General features: G+C 35.0%; 2 protein-coding genes across 3 annotated transcripts; one reads left to right on the forward strand and one right to left on the reverse strand.

Moving 5' to 3' along the window:
- Positions 1–71: 71 nt before the first annotated feature.
- LOC132194731 (protein rolling stone-like) lies at positions 72–3,626 on the reverse strand. The gene is made up of 5 exons (XM_059616198.1): positions 3,222–3,626; positions 2,338–2,608; positions 1,092–1,196; positions 794–1,023; positions 72–581 (listed from the first exon to the last, which is right to left on the reverse strand). Exons 1-5 carry the CDS (start codon positions 3,555–3,557, stop codon positions 375–377), a joined length of 1,149 nt encoding a protein of 382 aa, XP_059472181.1. The 5' UTR covers positions 3,558–3,626; the 3' UTR covers positions 72–374.
- Positions 3,627–5,596: 1,970 nt separating this feature from the next.
- On the forward strand, positions 5,597–22,156 carry LOC132195985 (voltage-dependent calcium channel subunit alpha-2/delta-3-like). Of its 2 annotated transcripts, XM_059618344.1 has the most exons (27): positions 5,598–5,797; positions 9,273–9,354; positions 9,428–9,538; positions 11,401–11,719; positions 12,051–12,182; positions 12,793–13,052; positions 13,493–13,603; positions 15,600–15,819; positions 15,879–16,015; positions 16,737–16,847; positions 17,476–17,577; positions 17,629–17,709; positions 17,764–17,838; positions 17,952–18,059; positions 18,520–18,594; positions 18,650–18,788; positions 18,854–18,911; positions 18,975–19,108; positions 19,163–19,228; positions 19,283–19,376; positions 19,430–19,531; positions 19,585–19,697; positions 19,758–19,912; positions 20,186–20,446; positions 20,500–20,599; positions 20,657–21,050; positions 21,510–22,156. In XM_059618344.1, exons 1-27 carry the CDS (start codon positions 5,676–5,678, stop codon positions 21,832–21,834), a joined length of 3,987 nt encoding a protein of 1,328 aa, XP_059474327.1. In that variant the 5' UTR covers positions 5,598–5,675; the 3' UTR covers positions 21,835–22,156. The 2 variants fall into 2 exon arrangements, with proteins under 2 accessions (XP_059474335.1, XP_059474327.1); XM_059618352.1 differs by lacking the exon at positions 16,737–16,847 and having other exon boundaries at positions 5,597–5,797.
- Positions 22,157–22,780: the final 624 nt, after the last annotated feature.

A 22,780-nucleotide genomic window follows, 5' to 3' on the forward strand; every position in this document is an offset into this window, starting at 1 on the left:
AATGAAAAATAACAAAATTTTTCACTGTCTTACAAAAAATACATAGAGTTGACATTTAATTTTATAAATTTATAGTTATGCTCCTTTCATTGTTATTTTTTCGGTTAAAAACTAATTAAAACTCCAAGTTAGAAATGGAATGGAACGGTCTTAAAAGAATTTATTAAAATTGATAATCATTAATCATACTGTTCTTGCTACGTTTTATCATTTAAACAATGACAGAAGTTAATTTTTGTATAAACAATTGCTTAAAGCCTAATTAAAAGCAGTTTTTGAGGTAGATTTTGGCGATTCTCATCCCCGTATTTGGCAAGTGAGAAATTGCACTGCTCATGGTTGTTGACGTTCACTCACGTATTATTATTTTCCATTCACGGCTGCGCCACTGTCACCTGCATGTTTTCTTTCATCTGCTCCTCCATTGTGAATACGACCGTGACCTTTTCAGTTTTGGAATCTGTGTAGTCCAGGGTTCCGAGCTGAAGGGCGATGAACCTTCTGAGTTGGTAGAACATCCACATGACCACGTGTATGAGCATCAAAAGGACGCAGCCACTCAGAATGTACGTCAAAGCAACCTGAAAAATTATCGAATTATATATTTCAACAATTTTTTTTCTTGAAAAATTGAAAGTAAAATGAAATGACGATTACAAAAAATTTGAATTTTTTTTATTCAAATTCTCATTTCATTTCTTTAAAATAATAAAAAATGTATAAATTTTAAATTTAACAACACACAATTTTTCCCTCTTTCTAACTAATTTTGATTAATTTAAATTTTTCTTACGTCAGGTTTGTGCCAATTGAGGAAGGGGTATATTTTGGAGTTTCCTTGCTTGTTGGTGCCGCCCAGAAAGAAATACACAATAGAAAAGAGCGAGTAGGTGGAGGCCAAGATCATGGGCTGGTAGAAGTGGAGAAGTCGAACTGGATGCGCGGTCACCATCAGGTCGACCACCACCAAGACGGTGTTCATCACGTGACCGTGAATGTTGCCGAAGTCGAGTCGATGGATGTCTGATTGGAATAAAATTATTAAATTTTGAACGAAACAAATTGAAAATCTGAAAGACACCGAAAAATACCTTTATTGTAGACGCTGGTCCAGAAGAGCAAAGTTATTGCAGGCGATCCCACATTGCAAAGATTATTTAGGAACCAGTACCATTTGTGCAGATTGGTCATTTTTCCTAAAACAATTAAATAAACTTTTGTTCTGTTTTTCAAATAATATTTTGCTTAGAAAGTAAAGCCCGTCGGTTCAAAATGTTGAGATAATTTCTGACAATTTTCTTTTTTGATTCACATTCAATAAATTTGGAAGTCATAATGTTTTTCTAGCTTATTTGACAAAATCACAAGGGCTAAACTTGTTTGATTTTTTAGCGCATGGTTGTCAAAATTTTAAGCGCGTTTGAGATATCTGAAGAAAATTTAAAAAGTTTCACTCTCATTTTAGTTTTATTCCTGATGCCCGGCAAAAATGCACTAAAAGTAGTTGGCGAAAATGATGAACTGTTCTTGGTTTATCTCTAAGCTTGCCGTCATTTTTGGGGAAGTTGTAATAATTATTGATAAAATTATTATTTCTATGTTTTTCAGTATTGATTTAAATTTTTATGAAAATGTTACTTTCGATTTAAAAAAATGTGTTTAAAAAAAATATGTAAGGCCTGTTGTCTAGCGGCCACATACTTATTTTGTTGTCAATTTAAAACATTTCAAATGCAAAAAATTTTTAAGTTATTGAAGAAAAGAATAAAAAATTATTCCAAACATCTGTAAGCATCAGAATACATTTATTTATAACAGATGACTTCCACATGTCCAGCCATTATTGGTATTCTTTGTATTCTTATTCTTCATTGATAATTTTCATCCTTAGTCTCAATTAAGACACATTTGATTCAGGATAAAACAAGAGTTTGTTATTGAATATTGATTTATTGAATTGTGGGTTTGGACTTTTCACAGGCTCTGTATTTTTATAAGATTACTTAAAAAAATTAAAATATTTCGAATAATGTTTATTTATAAAATAAAAACAATGAAATTAATAAATTAATTAAAATATAATAATTTTTTAATATTAAAAACAATTTTTATGGCCTACGCGCCATTTAAGACTCTATCAAGCATATCGAGGAGCGCTGGATCGGTCCGCTGATAAATATTTGTGCAAATCTGACAGGCGGAGTGCAAACTAAATCGTGTGTGTGCGTCTTGCCAAGCTAACTGTTGCTGCTCAAACACAAACACCGTTCCCTCAATAAGCACCATAAGCATTCTTCTTTTATTTCCAGCTGTCCAAAAAAAAAAAAAATAATGTACCTGCTGATTTCCCTTGTGGTGGGAAAAGTTGGTGTTCGACGGCGAGGACGGCCGCGATCAGGGCTTGAGCGGTCAAAATCATCAGGGTCCAGTTGGTCAGGTAGATGAACCACTTGGCGCGGTGAATCAGACTTTGCGGCCACTCGAGGCCTCTCTCCAGGGCGTGCAGGTCAATGATGTTGAGCATCACGCCAGTTAATAGATAAACGGCCACTGCCACTTTGAACACCAGGTACGTTGACAGGCAACTCACTGAATCGGCGCAATGCCACTTAAATGATACAAAGCCATGTGGAATATATTAATTATTAAAATTCACTTAGTTGGTATGGATGGATATGATTGTTTAAAAATTTGACAATATCTTAATAAAAAAAACATTTTACTGTAAATATTACTTAACTTAAAATTTAATTATTAAATTATATATTATTTATCATTTATTAAAAAATAATCTAGATATTTTTTTATTAAATTTTTTTAAAGAATAAAATATAAAAGTTAATAATATTAAAATTTGTATTAATATTAAATTTTCAATTTCGATACTTAAATTTTATAAAGTTCTGTAGTTTTACGTTTAAATTGAATTTCTATAAATCTGCTATAAATATTTTATGCACCCCTTCCTTCTTTCGGAAATGGAGATGCAGAAGCGATACATCCCCTGCTCAGCACCAAATTTATTGATTATTCATGATTCCACCGCAGTATTTTTCTTGATTCCCTCCGTTTTTATAATAAACCTCCCACAGTAAACGTAATACATAAAAGCTGCAAGACGTGAATTTGCACATTGGGAAAATAATAATAAAAAAAATTATAGAAGATTGAAATTCCAATTAAACAGAATATAAAAATCAATCAAAATTGCCTAAATTTACCTGACTTTTGCAAAATCTATTCGGCCTGGCGTACTCCAGCCCCAGAGAGCTCCACTGCATCTCCCTGCGGATGGACGCGAAAAAAATCTGCCACTTTTTCGGTCGCATCGTGAGGAATTCCTCTGAAATCCCAGTTTTTTTCCGATCCTTCTGGAAGAGAGCGTGGAAAAACAGGGAACAGCTGAGAGCTGGATGCACGCACCCTCGTGGCTGGCCAGCGACTGTGCAGCAAATGCAATTCGCCCTCGCCAACGCACCCCCCTGCGCTCGATCGGCACTGAATAGGCGCGCGCTTTCAGGTGTTTCGCTGCACACGTAGTCGCTTGAAAAACACATTCCCTCGCCGATTTGCTCAATTGAAACTACTTTCCACCGCCGCGATCACACTACTTGTTCCTTCCTATTCACCTGAAGTGCCGAACACGTTTGCCTTGGTGGTTCATCAATGGCTTACGGAGAGGGGCAAAGTAAAGGCGCACTATTGCATACCTCCAAGAATATATGACACTTCCTATTGTTGGAGATAATTACTCACCGCCGCATGTAAAGCAATTTTCACATTTTTAGGCAGTTATCGCATCATCCGTACTAATTCATAATACAACTTTAAATCATTTAAAATTAATTAAAAAAAAAATTACATATATTAGTTTTTTCAAATAATCAGCCCTGCAGATGCATCATGATTAAAATTTTTCAATGAAATTATTCTGCATTGTTTATTTTCTTTTCTGTTGCAAATATTACGTGTTTTTTGGCATCACAAAATAATTTGTATATTTTGAGTTGAATTTTTTTGAAACTGAAATTTTCACGCAACAAAGCACAATATTTTATTTTTATCATTCTGAGAACAAAGCTCATTTTCATCTCACTTCAAGAATATCTAGATCAATTGCTTCAATCATAATTTTAGTGACAAAAATTTCCTTGATTGTTTAAAAAAAAAAACTGATTATAAATTTTCTTTAAACAAATCAATTTAAAAGAAAATAATATTTTCCTGCACCAAAATTTACAAATTAACAACAAGAAAAAAAAAATTATTGAAGGATTAAAAGTTTTTCCCCCTAAAAATAAATCCCCATGTGAATATCAACAAATAGCACATCAGCATATCTCTGTGGTCAAGAAGCTTCTGTTTTTATATCTTTCTCTCTCTCCCCTCGAGCCAGAAGATTTTTTTTCAACTCCTTCTTCTCATCATCATCATTTGGCCGAGTTGATGACGGGTCGAATAATTTTCTAGACTTGGGCTTTCATTCAGCTCAAATTTTGCTTAAACCACTTGACCGCTGATGAAAGAGGAGCAAGTAGATTAAAAGTCAAGTTGTTGTGTCACTAGTGCAGACTCATTGAAAGGGAAACCCTCCATATTATAGCGTGTATCCCTTTTCGCCATCTGGCCGCACGCATGCAAATTCGCAGAATTTGATCCGTCGCAGCACTTTTGAATAGGCTTAATTGGATTATCTGACCTTCCAGTCCGCGACTGAATGGACTCTTCGCAAATTGGATTTTGCAACCCAAATTATATATTGCAGAACCTCAGTGGGAGTTAATTAAATTGCATCACAGTGTTTTTCGGTGTTTATAAACGCGCTTATTTTATTTATAGGGTTGGGAATGATAGACTCCTAATACGAGAGTATTTGATATTTTTTATAATATCTGTTTCACTTTTTAATACCTAATTTAATTAGTACAAGCCTCAATAGACCGCGTGTTTTCGCCAATATAAACTTGTACACAATGCTATCTTATAATTATATTTTTGGTTAATTTTTTGTCCTTATTTAATTTTAGTTCAGATCACTGATGTGACTGATGTAGGCCATATCATATTATTTTTATTTTAAGTGAGAATTTTTTAATTTAAGTGAATCTCATAATTATTAATGGCAACTACGAGTGGACAGACACACAACATTTCTTCAAACTAAAGTATTTTGTCCTTACTTTGGACTTTTTTATATACAATTTGAATATTTATTTACCCTCAAAAATATTAGAGGGGTAAAGTAATTAACTTTTAAAAAATAATAAAATTAAAATTAACATCTTTAATTATTAAAAATAAAAAATTTATAATAACATAATAAGTATAATAAGAAAATAAAAATATAAAAATATAAATAAACATAAAATATAGTATAAACGTTAAATTTTTATTTTTTTATTTAAATGCATAATTTTTACAATTTACAATATGCGTTCAAAATATTAACTGCAAACGGAAAAAACAGATTGGACGAGGGTCCGAAAATGCGGCCAAAAAGGACCGAAAGGGGCAGGACACGCGGCCGTGGTCTAAAAATAGCGCTAATGCGGTCCGGGCCCGCTCGCGTCGCGCCGCACACTGGGCCAGCGCAGGCGAGCATGAGCAGGCAGGGTGATCCGTCGCCGCCGCCACCCAAACATCCCCTCGTGGGGTAGTCGAGAGGCGCATCTGGCATGGTGCACATCCGCAAGGGCGGGTGGCGCACCCCGCTCCTGCTGCTCGGGGCCCTTGTCGTCTGCCAGCAGGTCGTCCTGCCCTCGGAGGCTGCGTGGCTCGACCAGGCCAGTCCTGATGTGTGAGTGTGTCTTACAATTTTCTGTCCATGCGCTCCTCCGCAGTCTCCATTCATTCCATCTGCAGACCAGCTATTAAATAAGATTTAAATATCGCACTTCCTGTTGTTTCGTAACTCAACTATTTTTTGAAAAGTGCTAAATTTAGATACAGAGTGATATTCTAAAATAAACATGAACCTTTTGTTGAGATTGTGAAGACTACAAACTTTAACCTGCTTGGCACTAAAAAAGTTTTAATATAACATTCAATTTATTATTAAATAATTAATTAAAAAAAGGTTTCATGTCTCTTGGCTTGTGATTATATAAATGAATTACTTATTTTTTTACATGAGGAGGTATATCGTTTGTGTTTTGGAGAATATGCGCTTCTTAAATAAAGAATACATGTTACATGCCACATGGTATTAAAAAAAAAAGACACAATTTCATTAAATGAAACTCGCCGAACTGCTTTTTACACTTTTAACAATCATTAAGAAATTACAATTCACACTGCTTTATCTCTGCCTCAAAACAAATGACCATTTAAATAAGTTAACATATTTAAAGTTTTTGCCAAATTTATTTGCAAAATAATTCAAATAACCAATTTAAAAAAATACGTTGCTATTTTAGTCCACTTTTAGATCCTATACGAAAACCCTCTGGATTAACCATGACCTTACGATTTTCATGTTTATAATTATGAGTTGTGATATAAATAGATCACTGAAAGTGATAAATATAAATGCGCGGCATCCGCGTTTCATTCTGAACTGAGGCGTTTATGTATATAAATTACTAGTGCAGAGGGCTATTCATTATTTACCATATCCACGAATCCATTCTTTCTCCATTATTTGTCCACTAGTGCATGCCCAAGACTGCACTGAGCGGTCTTCATTCAAGACTGCCGCGATCCAGCTCATTAAGTTGAAAATAACTTTCGCGTCATATCTTACACGAGCACACAGCAACAACGGGAAAATTGAGGGAATTTTTTATAACAATGTCAAGGGCAGATAAATCAGATAATATATATCATTGTAAATGCAGCAAATTACTATAATTTTTTTAATTAAAGGAGTTAAATATGATTCAGCTAAAGAAAATTAATAAAAACGTCATAATGTATTTACTCCTAAAAAAAGGAAATTTATTACAAATTAGTTTCTGACCATAGAAAGGTGAATACTAAAATTTGTGACATCTACTGCCAAAAATTCTTGGTTTTGATGATGTTTCACTTTGCTTGTTGCGCCTTGAATATTTTTTATAGCATCTCGTCGTTACAAATCTGACATCTTCATCCTTGCTGAAAAAATGACCAAAATGTTGTGGTTTTTCGTTCATTCCATCTTTCCCTGTTCCCACATCGATTTTTATTTCTATACAATTCCGCAAAAACCATCGTGTGCGCGTGATAAAATTCAAGGCCTTGATTTAAAAAAAAGGAAAAAGTAATTTGAGGTTGAAAGGAAAACAAACAGGCCTGCAAATTGGAAAAAAATGTTTAAAAGTAAAAAAAAACCGCAAACCACATGTTGCTGCCGAATTTAGTAGGAGTTTGCAAACTTTGGAACCGCGTGTACGTGGGCTGAGCTCAAAAATGAGACCCGGCAAAATGAATTCGCAAAACTGCTTCAGGCTGTTCCAGAGAGAGTCGGCTGTGCATGTCATTTGGCATTGTTTTGCCAATAAACAGAGCGCGCGAGAGAGGAGAGAGGTGCGATATCGACGTGAACGTTTTCCGGCGGCCGCCGTGTTTAATATTTAATATCGCGCATGTGTTCAGTCGCGCATTTGGCAAAAGCGGAGAGCTAACCCATCACGGACTGCTTTGACCCAGACACGAAATTTCGCTCTCTCTCAAAACTTTGTTTGCTCTCTTATATTTATTATTATTATTATGTAACGTGCAGTCTTTCATCTGCACCCCACGGATGACCCACTTTCGATGGGGACGATTGAAATTTTAATGCATCTCTCGGCGTCGCCGACACTGCACCATGCAAATGCAGTGTTGAGATGGCAGCTGAATGCAAAACGTGGATGCATTCAAACACTCTTTGCTGAGCTCGACTATGCCAAACATAACTCTTTCTTATTGTGGCGAGGGAACGAGGCCCTCGGGGAGCAGATTTGCAGATTATCCGGTTTAGCCTGATTGAAATTTAAATACAATTCCTGTTGGATGTTTGCAAACATAAAGATTTCAAAAGATTTCATTATTTATTACAAGGAGTCCCTGAATGATTTTTTCGTGATACTTTTTCTTGCCGTTCTTCCTTTTGCCGACATCTGAATTTTTGCTCTATAGCACTGTATATAAATAAAAAATTTTGACCTGATATATTATTTTAAAGACTACATTTGATACTTTTTTCCAACAAAATAGAAATGAAAAGTTTAATCTAATTGATATGAATGAAGTGAAACGGTATATTTGATCTATAATTTTTTGATCAGCACCCGCGTCTTTATATAATCATTGATATCGATTTCTTCGTAGAAGCCATTTTGATCCCTTTCAAGCTGGACATTATCAATTATAAAATTCTTTAGTAGTTTTAAATTTATTCATTGAATTTTGAGCAATAATCATTTTATTAAAAAAAGGTTGAAATTAATAAAAAACAAATATCTGAAGTAAAAAAACCCCATGATACACAAATTCCAATTCATCTTTTCAATTTGTATAAAATTGTGTCGAGTTATAAATATGAAATTTCTCTCATAGGGTCTCCCGTCCTTCCACTATGACATCTGAATAAATGTCTAATGATTTCTTTTGGGAAAACGGCCAGATCGTTCCACTTTTCCAGCGGCCGGGGCGAGGAAATGCAGCAGACTGCGCACAAAACACACACATAACTCGGCAGACGTCCGGAGGTTCTCAGCGCTCTCGGTGGTGGTATGGTGGTGTGTGTGTGTGTGTGTGTGTGACACACACAACGAGAGAGTAACCAGAGTGAAAATACTCAAAACACCGCCAACAGATTCTGACTCGGTGCCAAAAGGCGGGGAAGCGCGAGAAAATGCCATTAGACCTAATACAAAGGCTCTGCACTGCTGGCCCTAATGTTTGGCGGGGGAAAGGGTTGAGCACAAAAGCCGGCAGAAAAAATTCGCACTCCATTTCCACTCGCGCAAAAGTTGTCAAAGAGACAAACTTGGATGGATAATTTATATCAAATTTTCCAGAACGTTGGGTAAAAACTAAAGAAAGTAAGATAAAAAAAAAAAAAAAACTAGGAAAATGTTTTGCTTCTCGACATTTAATTTCCCCTCTGGCTGCTGCTTTTACTTTTTTTTATAATTCCTGCCGAGAGTGATTTGATCAATAAATTGGTCCAATCCGGCGGAAAGTGCGGAAAAGTGCGTGCCGGAAGCTCAAGAGGGAACGATGTTTGCTCTTGAGTCTCCGAGCGCGTAAGAGCCAATTTGAAAATAAAAAACTAACTTTCTGCTTGTGTGTGTGTGTGTTCGCAGAGTCAAACAATGGGCCGAGCGGTTGGGCAAAACCCTGTCCGACATGGGCCGCAAGGTGACCAGGGTGAACGACATCAAGAAGGTAAATGAGTGCAAACATGCGGAGAACGCAATCCTTGTGGAGCAAATATTTGAGAGCCACGTTTTTGTTGCAGATGTACAAACAAATCGGCGCGACCATCAAAAAGAGGGACGGCGACACGCTCATCAAGGAGATCCGACAGGACATCGAGGAAATGGTCCAGCAGAAGATGGATGCTGTCAAGGTTAGTTCGTCAAGTTTATTCTGCGCAAGCAAACTATGAAAATAAAGCGAAATAACAATATACTGAAAATTTAAATTTTCACGTTTTTTTCTTTGAAACAGCAAAAATAAACCAGTATTAGTTGCAAATTGGGGTAATTGATCAACAAAGAGACAATTGCTGTCCTTAACGGGATATATCACTATTTACTTATTATTTGATATTGTTTTGCTAAATATTAAATAAATATTAAAATTAATTAATTTGAATTTTGTTATTTTCACCTTCAATTTACTTTCAAGATTTTAAAATTTGGATTTTATTTAAATTATTTATATTTTTAATTTTCTTTCCATTCCGTGCATAATTCTTAGTCTATTCAAATGTTTCCAAGAAAGATTTTTTTTTTTAAAACAAACTAAAAAGTTACCAATATGCTGAGTAAATTATTTTAATCTTTAAAACTAAAGATAAAATCTTTCATGTGGGGTTCCAGATTATGCGCATTTAGTCTGTCAGATTAGGCAAGGTGCGTCCGAAATTCACGTTTTGCCTGAGAATTAACTTTTGAGGCAAACAAAGGAATGGCAGCTCTCGTCCTTTGAGGCTCTCTGGTGTTTGGGAAAGAGGGATGCCCCTCTCATTTCAGCCGGGGATAATGTTCATGCGTGTGTGTGTGTCTCGCTCGAGTCAAAGTAAACCCGTGGGGCTCTAAAAGCTGGAAAAGCGCGGCCGGGAAGCTTCCTCGCGTAAATTTTTTATCGCCCATTTTATATAGAATATAAACGTGCTCGTATGTTTTTCGCGTGTGCGGCTCATCCTTTGAAAATTCGCCCATTATCCTGCGCTGCTCGGCTGGCACGCACTTCGGTGCTGCTGCTTTTTGCCCGTTCCGACGGCTTTAATCACGAAATTATTTTGCCGCAGAAAAACCGTGGGCCTGCGCGTAAAAGGCCCTTTTGCTTTTTCCTCCAAAAAGAGGCTCTCCATTATTTCCCAGCTGAAGCTAATGGAATTTCTGATGTATATGCCGCACCAAGCATTTTCTAAACGCTGAAATTTTCTCTTACTTGGGCAGGAGTTTTTAATGGACAATAAACCGAAACAAGGGGAAAATGAAAAATGCTCATATGAAGTAAAACGAAACTTTTTTAACCAAAATTTTCCATTGCCAGAGATGTTTTCATCCAACTTGTTACAAAAAAAATTGGAAGGGAGACTTTTTTCAAAGAACCAATTAGAGGAAAATTTTGTTTACAAAAATTAAATGTCATTTTTACTCTCTGTTAATTTTGTTCTTCACGAAGATAATAATCACTAAAATTACTATATCATATTTATTTAAACTCTCTTGGCAGATATAAAAAAATGATTTAATATTTTTGATCAAACATTAAAAATTAAAAACTCAAAGTATTATGTTTTTTTGTAATATTTTCACCATATCTTGAACCACAAACTTTACTATTGTAAATTAATTTATTTTAGCAAAGCATGAGCAGCTCAAATCATAATAAAATAAACTTAATGCATCTTTTATTAACTGCATAATCTGCTGAATACTCTATTGATGAGAGATGACAGATGAGAGAAACATATCATTTTTTAGTACTGTTTCATATTTAAGAGTTTCTCACCTTCGTGGTTCTGAACTTTGGTGAATTCAAAATATACAAAAATCCCTATTTTATCACAAAAACATACGAAACTATGACTAAATTAATAATTTACAAACTATTTAGTCTTTTTAAATTGCAAAGAAAAAAAGATTTCCTCATTATCTTATCTAATCGCTGAAATCTAGAGAATTTTCACATGTCAAAAAATTGGCAAAAATATGATGAATTTTCATACTTTTCTTTTGGGATATGTTTTTTAATCAGTGCATCATGGAGTGGGCTGAGGAGGAATCATACGTGCCTCACGTGAGGTGGGAAGACCTGCTGCGGGAGGAGGACGAAGACGGCGGCATGTTCGCCTACCGCAGCGCAAAATTTTCGCCACTGGGCACCGCCGAAGATTACCCCCAACCGACTCCTGAACCCCCGTTGAACTACACAACAGGCATTGCCCATTATCGCAAAAAGGTGCCCCCGGTCTACTACCAGCCAATAGAACTGGAGCCTGATCCGCACTTTTTCAACATCCCTGTCAACACTAGCTTCAGCACGGTCCACGTGCCAACCAACGTGTTTGACAGAGGTAATAAAAATTCACTTCATTTATCCAGCAGAGAATAAAACAAAAATTGATTGCAAGACCAAGATTAAGTTAATCCTATTAAAAAATGAATACAAATTATTTCCAATTTGTTTTAAACATAGTAGGTTATTATACGAAATAATGACCATAAAAAAAGGAGAAATGTAGTAAATTGGCATTGTATTCTAACAACAAGGAAAATTTTTCGCAAAACGTAATGATTTGGAAATTTTTATTAACGAAGACCAAAGACATGATTGTAAAAATGCGGAGAAATAAACGACAACAATAATAAATATTTAAATTTATAAAATGGTGTAAATTTTTTCAGCTCCGGAGGTAATAGAGGCGATCCAGTGGTCGCGAAAGATTGACCCTGTTTTCGAGGCCAACTTTGCGGCCGACCCGACGCTGACCTGGCAGTATTTCGGCAGCGCCAAGGGATTTATGCGCACCTATCCAGGTGAGTAATCGCCCTAATGGACTCGGCAAACTTGTGAGTGTGTGTTGCGCTCCCAGGCTTTTGTATTGCAATTTATACCCCACGCAAAAGCGGCAGCATCCATTAAAGCCGTCTGCTCAGTGCTTTGCGGCGCTCGAAATTATTAATTTCGCATCAAATTAATTTCCATTATGCAAGCACCATTTAGTAACCATGAGGATAAAATTCCAATACGTAATAAACGTTGAAAAACTGCCAGTTTAGTAAAGTTGCAATTATATATTTATTGCACATTCAAATTTAAAAAAAATCATTTTCTTAATATTAAATAAAATGTAATTTTTTAACAAAGAATTTTAACTGAATATACTTATTTTAATTTTTTTTATTTATAATATTTTTAATAATAATTGAAAATTTTTTAATGCGACAATTAATAAAATAAAATTTATACAATACATATTTTTTATTACATTTATTTATTCCAACAAAGATCATTACTGATGTAAAATGTTTCTGCATTATTAAAGTATAATTTTAATCTGCCCAAAAACTGGTCTATTAAATAGGAATATTTAAAATATTTTAATTCAAATAAACTTGCAATGTTTGCCCAAATGTTATTTATTAGGAATGAAGTGGAAATCGGACGGGGTGGATCTTTACGACTGCCGAATGCAGCCGTGGTACATTTCGGCCGTGACCTGCAGCAAGGAGGTGGTCATCCTGGTCGACACCTCTGGCTCCATGACGGGCATGAGGTTCAGCATCGCCCGATTGGTCGCTCATTCTCTTCTGGACACTTTCACCAGCAACGACTTTGTCTCCGTCCTGGCTTTCTCAGACACGGTCAAAACGCCAATCGAGTGCTTTGAAAACATGCTTGTCCAGGTAAGACCACTTTCCTTTATTTTTTACTTTTTCCCCAATATAATTGAACTGAAATCCAAAGCACATGATTCATCCCAATAAAAATAAAAATTATTTGTCATTACATCAAATTTGGAACTGGCAATCATTTAACTAAATATGTAGCAAATTTTCGATCAATTTTAAACCAAAGTTTTTTTACAATTAAAATTTACTGGTGAGGCAACACCTTCTTGAACCCAAACTTTAAAATACGCTCATTGCAATAATAAGTGCAATCTAGGCAATCTGGGTTTTCTCTTTTTGAAATTTAAGAATTTTGAATTAAGTAAAGAAAATCTGAAAAGAAAGCATGAATGTTAGAAAACAAATTATTTCGCTCCATTTTTTTATATTTTTTGAAACCAAGTTTTAAGAGTGTTTATTTTTAATTTGAAACCAAAACTTTTCTTGCTTTTTAGGCCACCAAGGAAAACGTGCAGGCGCTTAAGGAAGCTTTGGACAATGTAACCATCGAGGGCTATGGGAACTTCACCATCGCCTTTTCCGCAGCGTTCGAGCTCCTCGAGTCGGTGAGTGCTGAACATTCAAATATTTGCTGAGCCCGCGGCTGTTGAGAACAGATTTCGTGCTCGTCACTTACGCACTATTGTCTCCGGGCTTGAAAATGAAAATTATTCTTGGAAGCAGCGAAGTGAAAAAAATCCGCAAACCTTGGCGTTACATATCTATAGGACTGGTTAAAGAAGCATTTTTGCTGAAAAAAGCAATTTTAAATGTCATGAAATAGGTCGTTTTAAAAACTAGAATCTGAAAAAAAAAACTTGTTTTAGCAGGTTTGTTAATCGATGGAACCAAAATAAATGTAAATATAATTTATAATTTGTATATTTTTTTAGATCTAGAATCTAGAACAGAACACAGAAATTATTTTCAAAGCTTTGAAAATTCATTGTTTTTTTCTATTTAAAAATTATTTACACCGTGAATTGGTTAAAACTTTGATTAAACAGTAAACAATAAAAATATGAGATTAAAAATTAACTTTTGACAAAAATAAACTATTTAAAAAAAAATTGAAGTAGCTCATAAAAATAAAAGCATGGTTTGGGAAACGTTTAAAAAAGATCATTTTACTATTACGAATAGATAAACTCAATTCGTAGAGATCCATCGTTCTGAATAAATTTAGGAGCGAAATTGCAAAAAAAGTCCTTCTTACCAGTGTAGTTATCAAATAAATTATTACACACAAGACCCATGATAGTCACTCGCGCAGCGCATTTATCTGCAAATTGAATTAGAGTTGCGTCTGGAGTGATCGAAGGGAGGCGAGGCGAAAGAGCAAGCGAGACTCTGATTACATCTCTCGCCGGCGAGAGATCACTTGAAGCATCTCTCTCTTATTATTATTATTATTGGGCAACGAGGAGCCTTTGACAAACTCGAGAGTTCATAAAAATCGATGCTCTTGTGTGTGAGCTCTCTGAAACTGTCACCCCTAATTTCAGAATGCGGCGTGTGTAATATTGATTCGATTTTTCTGCACAAGTCAGGGGAAAAGAAAAGCACCCTCGAAATCAGCATGCCCTCGAGTTCCACCGCCGAGTTTAAAGTGGATGGGACGCTATGTATAGGAGACCAAGATTTTTTTGCCCTGGCTTTGTCTGTCGCGGTTAATTAGCAAAGCCACTTTAAATTCACCGCACGACAAGTTCTATTTTCCTGTCTAAAGGTCACAACTAGACTTGCAAATTTAAGTCGGGTTCCCCTGAAAAAATTGCAATTTTAATCGCTTTTATAGATTCCTTTAGCTATATATTTATTTTAAAATTAGAAGTTAATGAAGTTGTGGGGAAGAGAAAGAAAAATTTTCCTTTGTTTTAACAGGTAACATTATTGAGTCGATTTTGCTCATTGAAAAAAGCAAAATATTCAAAACGTTAGTAGAAAATTTAATTAAGATAATCACAAATAACTTTTCGGTATATATTTTTATTGGATCAAATTATTATTATTATTTTTTTTTTGGTTTATTAGAACCTTGTGTTACACAAGAAAAAAAATTTGTGTTAAATATACATTTGTTATACAATAAATTTGTTTTAAATACAAACTTTAAAAATTTTCCCTTATTTAATTATTTTTTTCATTCATTTAATAAATGAATAGATTTTAATATTTTAAATATTTTTTTATAATTTTAACATTATTACATTAAAAAATAATTGCAACTACTTTTTAACATTATTACCAAATAAAATTAAGTTGTTTATTTTACATTTAATTTATTTATAAATTCAACTAGCCAGAGTTATTATAATTTCCATTACAAATTAACTTTTAATAGTTGTTTCTCCTTCATAGTTTATATTCTATGGATGACTGATTAATAGAATGTTCTTTTTATTTTCAAAATTATTACAAAACCTTTTGATTCTGATAAAGATTTTCTTAAATCTATAATTTAGGGGTATAAATTTGAATTAAAAAATTAGATTAATATGTATATGAATAAATTTTAGTTTGCAACAAATTTTTTTAATTGGATATGATAATCTTATTCAGTACAGAGATGGCAGAGATCGAGAGGGTTGCGACAGTTGCAACCAGGCAATCATGCTGATCACGGACGGCGTCCCTAGCAACCTGACCGAGGTGTTCGAGACCTACAACCGATTCAACGAGACCGGCGAGATGCAGATTCCAGTGCGGGTGTTCACGTATTTGTTAGGCAAGGAGGTCACCAACGTGCGCGAAATCCAGTGGATGGCTTGTCTGAATAGGGGTACGTGCAATCGGAGCGAAGAGAAAAAAGAGGATTTTGTTTCTAAACCCTGCTCACAGGATGGTACACGCACATGCAGTCGTTGGAAGAGGTGCGCGAGGAAGCGTTGAGGTACCTGAACGTAATCGCGCGACCCATGGTGCTCCAGGGGGATCAGCACCCTGTTGTTTGGAGCCACGCTTACGTCGATTTCCAGGTAGGACCTGACACAAAATTAACTTTATTTAGAGTGAAACAAAACAGCAATCGCGACTCACTATTTTATAACTCATTTATTATTATTAATTTTAATTTCCCTTCAACCCTTAAAAAAATGACTTTTATTTGGAAAAAAATCATTTTATTTTCCTAAATTCTCTATTTGAGACCGAGTAATAATAATTAAATATAAATTGGATATATTAATATTTCTTGCGACGACCATTCTATGTTTTTCAATTTCATTTTACCCTCAAACCCATTGAAGTATATTTTTAGAGTTCTGAGCACAAATGGTGCTTGTGTGATTGTTGTTTGTAGGAGGGTGATATTTTCAGCTAATTGTGGTTGTAAATTTTAAAAATTTGGTTTTTAATGCTTCAAACAATTTTGTTAGCTTTTGCTGAAATTCGCCAAGTTTTTACGACTTGATGATCGCCAAAAAGTTTGCCAATTTATATTAAATTTTTTGTGAACGGTCCCATTCTTCTCGTCCCTTAATGATTTTTCACATTAAAAATCACTCACGCTTTGGCAGTGAGAGTATCGATAGATTTATCTTTGTGTGGAGTTTTCGCAGCCTCTCTCTGTATTATTTGGCGCGCTGCTCCTTTCTCTCTCTCTCTGTTGCGCAATCACAGAATAATCCCTCTATCTGCAGTTAGTAGTTAGCCTCATAAAAAGTGTGCCTTTTGTTCCTTTTAACGCTGCAACCACAGGACAGAAAAGTGTCTCAGTGGCTCAAAGATCTTATGGGCCAACACATGGACAGAGAAAATGAGTTAGCCTATACGCAGGCTGAGGAGGACCGGCGCTTTGTCATCAAATCGGTGAGACCCAAAATTAATCAAAACGATCGATCAGACCATCACCACCAACAAAAAAACACGTAAAGAAACTCACTCAAGTCAGTTTTTCATCCAATAACCTCGAGATTTAACCAACGCTAATTGGAAAAGTTTTGTCGACTTTGGCTCTTCAGCTGCTTTTTCTCAGAATTTTGAACTAACTTGCAAAACTTTTTTATATATTATTCCAACAGCACATGAATAAAAAAAAAACACAATGCTTCAGAAATATTACAAAAAGCACCACTTGAACTTTCGCCAAAATGATTCCAACACAATATTTGTTGAGTTACTGAAAACTCGGTGATGAGCTATGAGGATTTTACTGTTTTTGTTTCTCCTCGTGTATAAAAAAATCCTCTTCTGCAAGTTGAGATTTGTGAACTGAAGTTACTGAAGCTGTAAATAATTTCGCTGGTTAATTAAATTTTGAATTGAAAAAAGATTTCAAACCATTGGAAACATTATTTAATTTTTCAAATCATCACTCAGAACAGATTGCCTAAACTGAAAAATTTTGAACAGAATATTTTTTATTTGAGAAAAAAAAGGTTGAGTGGTGCTTTAAATTCTGATTAACCAAATTTATTATAGTAATTTTATTACTTAGGACGATGAGAGTATTAAGTCGAGAAAGGTGCAGCAATTTCAGTTGCTGACGTCCGTGTCCATCCCGGTATTTGATAAGCATGGGAATCTGAGAGACAACGCGGTAATTTGCCATTGATTAAGCGGGATCGTGCGAAACTGATTAAAATTCCAGAGCGTCTCCGCCGAGCTGCTGGGCGTCGCGGGTGTCGACGTGCCGATTAAATTGTTCCACGAGAGGACCAGACCATACAAGGTACTTCAATTCATCAGGGGAATATAATAAATTGTGTAACAATCTTTGAAACAGATCGGCGTGAACGGTTACGCGTTTCTGGTCACCAACAATGGCTACATTTTGATGCACCCGGAGCTAAAGGCCGTGGTGAGTGACCTCAGCAAAATTTCATACCTTGTCTCTGTGACAAGGAAGCTATTTAATAAGTTTATAACTGTATAAATGCCAAATGGAGATCTCTAAACCTCAGAATTTTTCAGGTTCAAGGTTTTGCTCGCGACAATTTCAACAGCGTTGATTTGACTGAAATAGAAATGGTTGATGACGGAACTGTTGAACCCCGAGAGAAAAACAACGACACTTTATTGGTATGGATTATGGATAAAAATTTAAAACATCTTTTATATATTGCTATAAAGTTCCTGAAAATTTCAAAATTGGTTTTTCTCTCTTCAAAATTTATATTTAATATTACTATTATTACAATTATTATTCTATTATTTACATTTATGTCAATAAAAGTATACAAATCATTATATTCAGATTTATAAGTTATTCCAAAACAAATTTTTTTTTAAATATTCAGACAATTTTAATATTATTTAAATTAAAATTTTAAACTCGATATTTTTATATTTTATGAAAAATTCATTTTGTCTTAAATATTAAATATTAATAAAATAAAATATTTTATTAAATATTTTTGTCTCAACAGAAAAAAGGATTTAAAAAAACCGTTCAACACAAAATGTAGAGTGGCCTCAAACTTAATTTGCACTTAATTATGTTTTCCATCTTTGAGCACTAATCATGCATAATATATTTTAGTTGCGGAACAGCATGGTGGCCCACGAAGAGGGCAACCTTTTGGATATAAAAATAAAGGTTGCTTTGGATGATCAAGTAAAATATATATTTTTTTTCCTTTCAAATATAAATCACTAATTTTTTTGCTTAGCGACGCTTGACGGTGGAGACCCGCGACTTTTTCTACTCTCCAGTGAGTGGCACGCCATTCTCACTTGGAGTCAGTTTGCCGCCTAATTATGGTACCTTCAGCATAGAAATCGGTGACAAATTCCGGAAAATGGAAAAAGGTTTTTACCCAATAATTTGATTTCTTTTTAATTTTTATTGATCCAAATATACAATTTTATATCAGCTGGGATCACTTCGGCAAATTATTTCCACGGCAACAACTGGCGCGTCCACCCTGATTGGTTAGCTGAGTTTAATTTAAAACTGATTTACTATAGTAAATTATGCTTCTGTGTACCTTTTAGGGTTTACTGCAGGTATGCACATGATAACATCAAGAATTTCACCACTCCTGAGGAGCGGATGATGCACTTTTTCAAAAAGAAGGATAAGGAAGAGGACAAATGGAAGTGGATTTCTGACCCTATCGCACCGTTCAGTATGTGTTTGATTTTTTAAAAATATTTTTAAATATTGATTTAACAAAATATAGGTCCAGAGTGGGGTGAACCTGATTACTCTTGTGGAAGGGGTCCTATTCCTGAGGACCACTATTATTGTAAGCTAATGTAAAATTTATTTAGAAAAATTTCAATAAAAAAAAATATTATAGGCGATGAAGAGCTGATTTTGGGACTGTTGCTTGAGGCAAAGGCTGTTAATAACTGGTATGGTACCGATAACTGGGATCTCAGGGATAAAAATGAGTGAGAATTTTTTTTTTATCTGTTAGAAAATGTACATTTTATGTTTTCACCAGACGCGAACCAGTGGAATATTTTAACATTTCCATGCGTTTCATTGCAACACATACGGGTCTGACACGGTGGCAACACGCCGCTGAAACTGGTGCAATCGAAAGGTTCGTCAAATCAAATAAATCTCCGTTGATTATTCTAATTAATTGTCTAACAGTCACTTCGGTGACTTCAATAATCGCGCCATCGACGAGGACTGGTACAAGGCCACTGTTTTGCTCCACGAAGAAAGTCCGGATTCGCTTTTGTTGAATGTACCTTTTGAAGCCGGTAAGACCTAGGCTAAATTATTTTTTAAAAAAATATGATGATAAAAATTTATATTCTTAGGAAGTGACCCTGACCTTGCCGTTACTGCTTTCACCGCCATTTACCATCAGGACGGCGGCCACGAGGTTCCGGCCGCGGTCGCCGGCTTCAAACTTCCCATTCACAAACTTCACCAACATCTGTATGCAATTACGGAGAATCTCGCTTCCCCCTCTGTAAGTCTTAAATTTGATTCAGAGATAATAAAAATTAATGGTGCAATAAATTTATTTTACGTAATAATTGTCTAATGAAATTAAAAAAGGATACTTTAAAACATGTTTCATGCATTTTGCACGTTTAAAATTGCTTTTTTGCTTTTATTATTGCATCTGATAGTTTCAAAAATTTCATATAAAAGATTAATAAATTACCACATACGTTAATTTAATAAGCTGTAAAAAATGTATTTAACTTGCCGAATAAATTAAATAAATTTTTCCCTTCAGTGTGTCAATAGAACCGGAAGCACCGAATTGTGTGGTTGCGCGTCTGAAGAAATCACCTGCTACCTTTTGGACACAAACGGATATGTTGTTGTGTCCGACGAGTACAACGACACGGGTAGATTCTTCGGAGACGTCGCTCCCGACGCAATGGTGGCGCTCAAGAAAATCGGAGCCTACAGACAGATGGTCCTCTACGACTATCAGGCCACTTGCATCAACCAAACCATTGTCACTTCTGGTGCCGCTGAAATTTTCTTGGCGGTAATTCAATCCTCTAATTTATCATTATTTTCTAACTGAATTTTAAATTTCAGCCTGTTCGTTGGGTCCAAGGTCTTTTGAGCTACATGGTGGGCCAGTTTTTGCAAATAGCAGTCAACAATTACATGTGGACCCCCGTTGAAGCTCAAAATAGTAAATGTTTTATTTGTCACAATTTATCATTTTAAACTTTTTTAAATTTTTTTTCAGCGTTTTACGAGGATTACGACGAGGATCTGTCTCAAGAGGAGAAGGCCGAGGAGGATGAACGCAGACCTGTTTACACATACGCAAAAGTGGACAGCAAACCTTGCGACAAAATGCGTCTCTTGGCGTTGCTCAATATGACCGCCAAAGAAGAGCCCCTGGTTTACGAAGATCCCAAGCCGGAAATTCTCCTGAATTCAACAGATTTAGTTGATCTGGATTACGCCGAAGCGCCTCAAAATGATCAGCCGGAGCCAAAGGAAGTTGAAGAAATCGATGGGGTCGGTGAAGGAGAAGTGAAGTACGAAACCGAAAACACTGACACTGAGAACAACGAAGAAGAGGAGGAGGAAGCAACAGAGGAAGCAACAGAGGCTCCGTTTGTTTTCCAAAGCAGGTTAATATTGCATTTTTTTTTCACAAAATTAGAAGTTACAAAAATTAAACATATCATTTTAAAAAATTGGGTGTGTTTTATTTTTATTTTATTTTATTTAGTTGCCATTTAATGTTTTATTATATATAATAAATACTTTGAATTTTTTTAATCAAGTACTTGTTACTGGACATCAAATTTTTTAATGATGAGACTGTGAAAAATAATATACATATAAAACTATTTCCTATTTAATATTTACTCCATTGCCTTAGTTTCTATGGTAAAGCGTCTAAGAGATAATTAAATGTTTATGGGTATTGGTTAATTGTTATCCTTTTGTAACCATAAAATTAATTTGTTTTTATATTTAAATGCAAATGAAAACTTAGATAAATAATTGTAAAATTAATATGCAATTTGCTCAAAATTTCATCCAAGATTTCAATGAAAGTTATTTGTTTTTAATTTTTTTTCCAGATCTGTCATTGCTAAGCGAGTTCCAAACACAAACCTGCTGCTAGTTGTGGTGGACAACCTCAGTCCAGAGATGGACCCGGGACCTGAGCGCTGGTCGGCCAGTCCTGAGGTCGTCGACTACCAAAACCAGAGCTTCCCGTGCTACAAATTGCAATACAACGACTTGCGGCGGCGCCCGCTCGAAGGATGTCTCTCTTCGCACAAACTAGAGTCGGAAATCGACAAGTGCGGACGCGCCACTCCCTCGGGAGCCTCACTCGGCCTTGGCCTTTTGGCGATTTCCTTGGTCATCTCCATGCTCAGAGTGGAATCCTTGCTCTTTTAAAACGAACTCTCTATCTATCTCTCTCACCTCTAAGGACTGTTTTTATATAAAATATTTAAAAATGATTGTGAGAAGAAAATTCGGCCCCAACTCAAGACGAGCTAGGTGGCTCTGGAAAGTAGCCTAATCAAATTCTACAAATCCGCTTCCATCGATCGTTATAGACATTATAATTATATGAAGTTTCATTGATTATTTATTGTATTTTGGGTGTTGAATGAGAAAGAAAAATGAGCGACGAGTATTTTGAACCAATTGATCTTCCTGTTATATTCTTAATGTTCAATTTTGACTAATAAAGCGTAAAATGCACAAAAACTAATGGCTGCGGGGTTCTTTTTCAGGAAACCAAACTTAAAAATTAAAATCCATTATGAGTTTAGAGCCATACCTAATAATGCTGAAATTTCATTTCAAATGGTACTGAATGTAATAAAATAATGTACAACTTGCAGAGTACGAACAAATTTTCCTAAAGAAATTTCATATTTGTGAATTCATTCATGTTTCACAAATCTTAAATGTTAATCTCTTATCATTTAAGATTCTATAAAAATAAATAGCGTTTAAAATTCGACGTTAAATATTTCAAGTATATTTAACAACATAAAACATAACTTTAATTAATTTTCATTGTTTACCTTTTCAATGCTCCCTGGTGCAGAAGATGGCATTTCATTTTAATGGATTAAATTATATATTTTACAATTATTGCTAATGCCATGAACCATTCTTTTGTTTTTTTCTTTAGTCAATTAAATAAATAAAAAAAAAAAAAAATTGGTGCAGCAATAAAAATAATTATTGTTCATCATTTTACAGAACATTTTATTGTTTGTAATTATGTTTTACAGCAAAAAGAGGTAGATAAGATAATAGTGCAGTCGTTTTGGCGCTGTTCGAGGAGGGTTGGTCGACTGTCGGGGGTGCGAAGAGCGAGTGCGTG

The sequence above is a fragment of the Neocloeon triangulifer genome, unplaced genomic scaffold (genome assembly GCF_031216515.1).
Source record: "Neocloeon triangulifer isolate White Clay Creek 2 clone unplaced genomic scaffold, ASM3121651v1 ptg000001l, whole genome shotgun sequence".
Classification (NCBI taxonomy): Eukaryota; Metazoa; Arthropoda; class Insecta; order Ephemeroptera; family Baetidae; genus Neocloeon; species Neocloeon triangulifer.

Coding starts and splice junctions, on each gene's coding strand:
- LOC132194731 (XM_059616198.1), bottom strand. CDS start 3,557: ATGTGTTTTTCAAGCGACTACGTGTGCAGCGAAACACCTGAAAGCGCG. Junction 1,024..1,091: donor GACCAGCGTCTACAATAAAG/GTATTTTTCGGT, acceptor TATTCCAATCAG/ACATCCATCGACTCGACTTC. Junction 582..793: donor TCAATTGGCACAAACCTGAC/GTAAGAAAAATT, acceptor ATAATTTTTCAG/GTTGCTTTGACGTACATTCT.
- LOC132195985 (XM_059618344.1), top strand. CDS start 5,676: ATGGTGCACATCCGCAAGGGCGGGTGGCGCACCCCGCTCCTGCTGCTC. Junction 19,698..19,757: donor GAATGTACCTTTTGAAGCCG/GTAAGACCTAGG, acceptor TTATATTCTTAG/GAAGTGACCCTGACCTTGCC. Junction 21,051..21,509: donor CCGTTTGTTTTCCAAAGCAG/GTTAATATTGCA, acceptor TTTTTTTTCCAG/ATCTGTCATTGCTAAGCGAG.